This window comes from Trachemys scripta, chromosome 5 (genome assembly GCF_013100865.1).
Source record: "Trachemys scripta elegans isolate TJP31775 chromosome 5, CAS_Tse_1.0, whole genome shotgun sequence".
Classification (NCBI taxonomy): Eukaryota; Metazoa; Chordata; order Testudines; family Emydidae; genus Trachemys; species Trachemys scripta.
Window position 1 is genome coordinate 73,143,922 of NC_048302.1, and position 8,533 is coordinate 73,152,454.

Consider the following 8,533-nt stretch of genomic DNA (forward strand, 5'->3'; position numbering starts at 1 on the left):
ACAAAATATTCAAAATATGAAATATAGTCACATAGCAGCTTCAGCTTCTGCTAACCGGTGAGAGGAGAACACTTTATATTAAGAAATTGAAAATTACTGTCTGAGGTTTGGGTCTGCAGAGCTGCATACGCAAATTGAGAGTGCCTCACATTCCTAATATGCTATCAAGCTCATGACTTAATCAGGACAGAATACCAAATAAATCCTATTAATTATTCACGGGAAATATTTTTAAGTCCATAATCTTCCCCTGAGGCATATCAATTGTCACTTTTATTTATGTCAAAGACTATGTCTGATTGGGTTTCTAGATGTGGCCAAGAAGATAAATTTAGATATTTAGAAGTAAATATCTTTCAGACTTAAGTACAACTGTTCAGAATAAAGATTCATTTCTCTGGGAGGAGACTGGAGAAGTACAGAAGCAGAGTGTCTATTCTTACCCTGTAAAGGAAAGGGCTATATTTAAAGAGGAAAAATATGTTTTCTGTTATTATGAAGGTGTTATGAGCTAGGGGCTCACAAAACAGTTAAGGAAAATATGGCCTCCAATGTTGATCGGTTTGGGAAGACATACAAAACACGAGTTGATTCATTAGAATGTCAATGCTCTGTTAGCTTTCTTTCATTCCTCTCTTTCTTTGTACTTTGATTATTTCCTTAGTACTTACCTTTATAACAATTTGGCACAGTTACAGAAATTAAAACATAAGTCGACTATAAAAGAATCAACCAACAGTCAACCAAATAATACACAAAATAAGCAGGCCTTGCCTCAGAAAAAGATAACACATTGCCAAGAGGAGCAAATTTCAAAGGCAAGGGCCTCTAAATGAGACTATCTGGCCAAGCAGCAGCTCCAGGCACCAGAGCTCCAAGCGTGTGCCCCGGGGGCACCCTGCCAGTCCCTGCAAGGGCAGCAGTCAGGCCGCCTTCAGCAGCATGCCTGCGGGAGGTCCGCCAGTCCCGCGGATTCGGTGGCGGGTACACCAAAGCCGCGGGACCGGCGGACCTCCCACAGGCGCGCCGCCGAAAGCCGCCTGCCTGCCGTGCTTGAGGCAGCAAAAAAGCTAGAGCCGCCCCTGAACTTGCCAGTGGTCACAGAATATTCAAAGATAGGAGCAAGCAACAAGAATCTCCCAGCCAACTGCTGCTATGGTTATAAGGTGAGAAGTGCACTCTCATAACTAGATGCCCGACTATTCAGAGCTTTAAAGGTCACAAGTACCCCAGCTTTATTCCCTGGAATGTGTCTTCTGTGCATCCGAAGAAGTGAGGTTTTTACTCACGAAAGCTCATGCCCAAATAAATCTGTTAGTCTTTAAGGTGCCACCAGACTCCTTGTTGTTTTTGTAGATACAGACTAACACGGCTACCCCCTGATACATGATAATGTTATGGATGATGCTGGAGAGAGGTGTAAAGGAGGAGGATGTAGGACAAATGTGATATTTATCATGATTCACAAATTACTGGTTCTACTAGACTAGTGACAGTGAGACTCAATGGATGAGAAATAAATAAATTCTGAACACTCTGGAGCCTGCTAAGATTCACCAGTCTCCAAGGGTAGACTGCAGAATGATTCCACTCCCAAAATGGAGCAAGAAAAGGCTCGGTCTTAAGGAGATGATGATGTAATCAGGACATAGTTATTCATCACATCCTATTTCCTGCTCCAACCCCAAAAGTTTAGTGTTTCTAGGCAAGTGATTGTAACTAAGGATTCCCGATACTGACATCATGCAATTTATTCAACTCATTAATATCAATGGACACTCCACACCCAAGTGCAAGAAAGCACATGGTCCTTGGTGTGGAATGGCAGAAAAAAACTTTTGACTGAAACGTAATTCTCTCAGACAGACTGCAGAGATGGTGTCGATTACTGACTTGCAGCTGAATGATAATTTCCATTAAACAATATATAAATCCTTGCACTTGATTTGGTACAGCCCTTGTACCTCATAACATACACTTTCCATCACTTTTAATTATAACTACAAATAATAACCCAATTAGGTCTCAAACTTATTATTTGCATTATTGGAACACTCAGAGGCCTTATTAGCCTGTTGGGCTAGTCATTGTGCAGAGATGGGTTAAAAAGGAACTCCCTTCCCCACAGAGTTTCAGAGCCTACAATCTTGCTTTATGGCAAGACAACAGGTGAACAAAAGAAACAACTTTGAGGGTAGAAAAAAGGAGGATGAGATAACAGCAAAATGAGCAGATTTTGAACAAAAAGCCCAGTTGTCGCAGCTTACCACCGACCAAACATTTATCATTAGACATTTTAGTATAATGACTTTAAAAGGGTGTTCCATGTTAGTTCGGTAATAATCATATATTTGGATAATAAATTATTTGCTTTCAGGTGGTGAATTTGGTTAGCTAGAAATACAGTTGTATCAAAAACAAGCAGTATGGTACCATTTACAGTTAATTGAACACAGATTATTTCTGAACCATAATCTTTCCATGCACATAACTGCTTTTAAGTTTAATAAGAGATTTGTTTATGTAAAGAACTTCGGGATCTGTCCCTTATTGATAACTTGTCACCAGTCCCCTTCCCCACTCCCAAGAGTCTGATTCCCAGCTCTGAAATAAAAATAGTAGTAATTGTGGACTTTAATGAATAGTCATTACAAGATTTTTTTTCCCCTCTGTCTACAGATATTCAATTATGCTTTCTCTTTTGGTCTTTACACATGTACTGAATAAGCATATCTGTTGATGCAGTGTAAAGAATATAACTTCATGCTTTCTCACTTTGCATTTATGCACCTATTCAGTAATTTTCCAATAACAATTCAAACATTTCTGTTTTGAATTTATTGGCAGGATAGTTTGTTTTCAAAAACATGAATAAGAGGTGGTTGCTAATGGTTTGTATCTTAATAGAGTTCCCTTTTAGTCTGTAAAATTAGTTCTGGAATGAAATTAAATAAATGTTTAATTACAGCAGAATATCCAAGACTAAAAACTCTTGCTGTTTTCATCTACCACATCTGGTGATGTGATAGAATAATTAAGTTCCTTGTAGTATAAGGGTGACCAAAAAATTCAAGAGCTCATTGTAGAAATAGGAGTAGTATTTCCTTAGCCTCACTCCTCTGACTGTATGAAATCCTTAAATCAAGGAAAACTCACCTGTGGCCATGACATGTGTGGCCACTTACCAAAACCTGAGCAGGTTGTTTCAGCATGTGTTATTTTATGAAGTAAATTTCAGCAGGCTCTGTACAGCATGATGAGAGATAATGAAGTGTGGTCATCCCTGTGGCCCCATCCTCAATTCATATCATCCCTGAACAAGGCAGAATGAGGCTTTTGCAGTCTCTTTACCCCTTTCAGCAGATAATGGCCAATTTTGGCTGGTACTGAATTAGCAGTTTCAGGCTGCTTCACTCCACAAAGAGAAATAGACAGTGCCGCCCCCCGTTTTAAAACTGTATTCACTCATTTTAGTTGAATCATCGTGTCTTCTCTGTAGCAAGTCATAGCAGTAAAAGCAGGAACTTTCTAACTCTGCAAAATCTAATGGGGCCTAATTCTACAGTTCTTTTAAACAGGCAAAATATCAAAGACAATAATGAAATCCAATATCAATGTCACATCTGCAAACATCTTCGCTGATAAGAAATGTTCATAGTTTACCAAAAAACTTACATTCAAACACATTGTAGCACCCAACCTATACATAATGCACATGCCAAAACATGACATTAACATGATATACTAAACATTGCTAAAAACACAAATATTTGCACGCAAGCTACATTGCTAAAAGATGTTCCAGTCTCTTATGTATATACTGCATGTTTTGAAAGCTATCTAGATGTTTTACAAACAAGAAAAAACTTCAGTTAAATATAAAAGCTTATGTTTAAAATTCAACAATCAGTCTCTCATGAGACTTATTTCAGATAATAAGATTGGTTTCTGGGTCCTCCATTTATTCTAATTGTGTTCAAATGACTCATTGGGTTTTAATTTGTTTATATACGGTAGGCATGTGCCCTGCTCATGATGGTTACAATTATACATTTACTGAGGCTCCAACCTGCAAACACTTACACACATGTAACTTTACGTACCTAAGTAGTCTCATCAAGTTCAGTGAAACTATTTTTGTGAATAGTTAAACATCTGAGTATTTGCACAATCCAGACCAAAAAAAGTTGCACTTATCATTAAGAAATAAGGTCCGCATCCTACTCCCAATGAAGTCAACAGAAAAACTCCCATTAATTCAGTGGCACATAGCTGGTCCCTCCATAGTCTCAGATGATGATTAGATAAAAGTCTGATGCAGTGACAAAACTAATCCTGCTTCAAATTTCTGGATAAACAACATTTCAGAAAATTATATTGAGCAACATAAAGCTCAGTTAGTGTCAACAGTCAGCAATTACTCCAAGTTTGCCATATACCAATTCCAGGATATGCTTGGATGCAGCTCAAGCCTTTCTGCCTGAACAAAACTTATGTAGAATGAAAAAAAAAGAAAAAGAAAAAAAGACATAACCATACAGTGATTAGACTTATATAAAATAAGTTCCAAACAAGTTTTGCTTTTCTCCCCCACACCAACACATGTTGAACAAACACCTAAATATATATATATATATGGCAGACGAAAAGAAGAGCTGTGTAATCCAGACAACTCTGTTTCTGATCACAGGAGTTGAAGAACAGTAGCTGTTACCTAAATTGGATCTTGAAAGATCTGATTGAAAATAAAAGTGTATATATATTTTTAAATAAGGTAAATCATAGAATCATAGAACATCAGGGCTGGAAGGGACCTCGGGAGGTCATCTAGTCCAACCCCCTGCTCAAAGCAGGACCAATCCCCAATGCAGGGCCGGTGCTTCCATTTAGGCGACCTAGGCGGTTGCCTAGGGCACAAGGATTTTGGGGGGGGGCAGCATTTTGCCGCCCTCGGCGGCAATTTGGCGGTGGGGGGTCCTTCCGCGCTCCAGGTCTTCGGCAGCAATTCTGCAGCAGGTCCTTCACTCGCTCCAGGACCCGCCGTCGAAGTGCCCCAAAGACCAGGAGCACAGAAGGACCCCCGCCTAGGGCGCCAAAACCCCTGGCGCTGCTCCTGCCCCAATGCTAGATATTATCTATCACTATAGTTCTGTAACATATCCAGTCTTTCTTTGCCTGTGATATCTCATATCAGGATTTTCTGGTTTTAAGCAAGTCCCCAGTGAAAGGAAAGAATTCAAGTGTGACCCTAATGATCACCCTTCACAATCAGGAATATTTCAGTTAAATCCTTCCTCCCATTGATTTCTCTGGCACTAGGATTTCACCCTTTGATTTCACCCTACTGCACTGAATTCATTTTTTGTTTGATTCCCATAAAACAATGTATTACTATACTCCTTACTGCATGTAAGAGCCATAACTTTTCCCAATTTGCAAAGATGAAGCTCACAATTTCAGAGTCTGGTCCATTACGAGTTATATTCACTGATTGCTTTGGCCTCCATAGGAGAGTCAGGCATAAAAATGATATTACACAACCCAGTGATCAGGAGAACAAGACAAATATGACACCATATTTAACGGAAGTTATTTTTTGCTTGCATACTGTTGTTTCATAGCCTTACTAGTGTGAGTGTACTGGTGACATATGAATAAAAAGTAAATGAGAGTTCTGTGTGAGATGCAAGTCAAATTGCTTTATAACCCTCCATACTTCTATTGAGTGTAGGTCTTGCAAGGCATTGGAATACTCCAAATTCCCACAGCTCATGGGCATTATCCCTTCCTTCACACAAGAAAGAAGAAAAGCTCTGTGTAAGCTTGAACACTTGTCTCTTTCATCAACAGAGGTTTATCCAGTAAAAGATATTACCTCCCCCACTATGGTTCTCTAAGATCCCAGGATCAACACACTACAACAATACTGTGAACAGAGATAAGTCACTTACTGCTGCAGGGAAAGCAGAGGTATGTGTTATGTCATGACACTATGCTCAGTCCCAGGATAATATTTAGACTGCAAGGTAGCAGCTCACACTTTCTGAGGGGAGGAAACAGAAGTGAAGGGGAAAGAGGAGCAGCTGAGAGAAAACTGAGTAGTGGGAAGAGAAGCAGCAAGAAGGTAGAATTGGAGATGGAAGGCACTAAGTGGCAGGGAAGGGTGAAAGAGGCAGTGGGGGATTAAGGAGCAGAGGTAGATGGCTGGAAGCAGGTAGGCAGAAGTAGCAAGTGGAGAGGTGTTGAGATAGGGCAGGCAGTGGGAGCACAGGAAGGACTCAGCAGCTACCCATGATTTAAAGGGAAAAGATACAAAAGATGGATATACCTAGATACTTCTGAGTTTTGGTCCTGGCCCCTCATTCAAAGTCTAATGCCCAACAGAGAACAAGTTAAGACTATTACACAAATAAAATCCAGGTCATGATGCACCCCTACTGCAAACCCTGGATCTGGCCGGATCAAGACATTTTTGGTCCCCACTTCAGAAATTCCATTGCTTAGGTAGAGAACAAGTTCAGATGCTTCTTTTCTATCATTTGTGGAGTCAACAGTACTTTAAGTAGTTGTGACATGTACATTTCCCCCATCTCTTTTTTGAAAGCACTGTTATATCAGAATGTGTTAGGATCCAGGAGGAGGAAGAGAAACTGCTTATGTATTTGGAAGAAAAACTGCAGGATGTGCAGCCAGTGAAATCCAGCAGGCTACAGATGACTGATTAGAGTTTTTGCAGCTTTCTTATACTAAGATGTATTGGGTCCAGATCTGGTTTTGGTGGAATAGCAGCACATGTCTCTTTTGAAGACAGTTTCTGTGTTTGTGCCGAAAACGTGGCAGGATTCAGGTGTCAGAGGACGGTTTTTGCAGCACTGTGAAATCAGGCTACAGGATTTTTTTTGCTGTGACAGAAGACGCTCGACTTGTTCAGCATTTAAGCAGTGAAATTAGGGGTGCCGGGACCAAAAATTGGCAGGAGCCACCGAGCCAGCATTTCCCCAACCCCTCAGGGAGGGCTCAGCAGCCGCCCAGATAAATGAATACACAACAACCCGAAGTAGCTTTGACACATACACACACACACCCCTCTGCCTTGGCGTTTTGAGCTCCCCCCGCGCCTGCAACAACTTTTGAGACAACAACCTACTACAGCCCAGTTAAGCTGCTGCTTGCTCACAAGTGAGCTGTAAGGAGCCCGAAGGGCGCGACCTGCTTTGCCCAGAAACAAACCCGCTGCCAGCCCCGCCGGTCCCGCTCGCGGAGATTTCCCGGGGCGAGGGATGTAGGGGAGCCGCGAGCAGCGTCCCTTCCCTCCCGCCGCTCCACAAAGTTTCCGCGCAAAGTCAAACTCGGTGCAGAGCGTCCATGGCAGCGGAGCGCAGCCCCCGGCCATGCACCAGCCGCTGAGCGCCTGGGTTTGCCCGGGAAGGAGATGGGGGGATCCCATAGTGACTCACCCATTACTCTTTCCGCTACTCCTTCGCAGCAGCCCCGGAGCCGCTCCTCCCGGCCTCTTTAACACCAGCGGCAGCTTCCACTGACCCCCCCCCCCCGCCCGGCCCCAGGCAGCTTCCCCCGCCCCGGGCGCCGGCAGGCCAGAGGCGGGCCCAGAAACCCTTCCCCCTCTCCACCTGCCTCATTCATTCGCTTCCCGCAGCCCCCAAACTGTTCCCAGAGCCTGCGGGGGGAACAAGCAAGGGGCCAGGGTCTAAACAACCCAGAAGGACGCGCTGAGCCTCCTGGCTTTGGCATGGTCTTAAACTGCCCCTGTGCTCCCCAGCCCCTCTCTGCTGGTGGGTTGGGAGGGAGAGCAGATTGTGAGGGTCTCACGCAGCCTTTTCCTTCTAATCAACTGCAAATTCATTTGGCCCCCACTAATTTGCACTAGTCACTCCTCTGGCACTGGAACTAAGTGTAGCATAAACAATACATAGTCCTCTTCCCAGGGCAGCGTTACCATCCTCATACTCTCCGCCTGGCTTCTTGTAGATGCCAATGTACCACTCCCGCACACTCAGGGTTCTCAGCCTGAGTGCTACACAACCACCCTGTCCTTCCCTTTTCCCAAGTGGGAGAGTGGTTCCTGCTAGATAGGGAGGGATCCTGGGATGATCCAGATATGGAAAAGGGTGTCACAGCATGGAAAAGGTAGCTAACCCCTGCTCATGCTAATACATTGTCATTATTGTAAACTGACTGGATAAGTATGTCAAGTATTAGAGGGGTAGCCGTGTTAGTCTGAATCTGTAAAAAGCAACAGAGGGTCCTGTGGCACCTTTGAGACTAACAGAAGTACTGGGAGCATAAGCTTTCGTGGGTAAGAACCTCACTTCTTCAGATGCAAGCATGAGGTGAGGTTCTTACCCACGAAAGCTTATGCTCCCAGTACTTCTGTTAGTCTCAAAGGTGCCACAGGACCCTCTGTTGCTTTTTACAGATTCAGACTAACACGGCTACCCCTCTGATACTTGACACCATGCAAGGCACTGCATTTAGCCGTATGGAATGGAAATCTATCAACCTCATGAAGAAA

At 43.0% G+C, this 8,533-nt stretch overlaps 1 protein-coding gene across 1 annotated transcript in view; it reads right to left on the bottom strand.

The window, feature by feature from the left end:
* Positions 1–7,529, bottom strand: part of GPM6A (glycoprotein M6A) — a 332,458-nt gene extending 324,929 nt beyond the window's left edge. Inside the window, exon 1 of the mRNA XM_034772037.1 lies at positions 7,458–7,529. Within this exon, the coding sequence (XP_034627928.1) occupies positions 7,458–7,461 (4 nt within the window). The 5' untranslated portion in view covers positions 7,462–7,529. The remainder of the gene's footprint in view (positions 1–7,457) is intronic.
* Between the last annotated feature and the right edge of the window lie 1,004 nt (positions 7,530–8,533).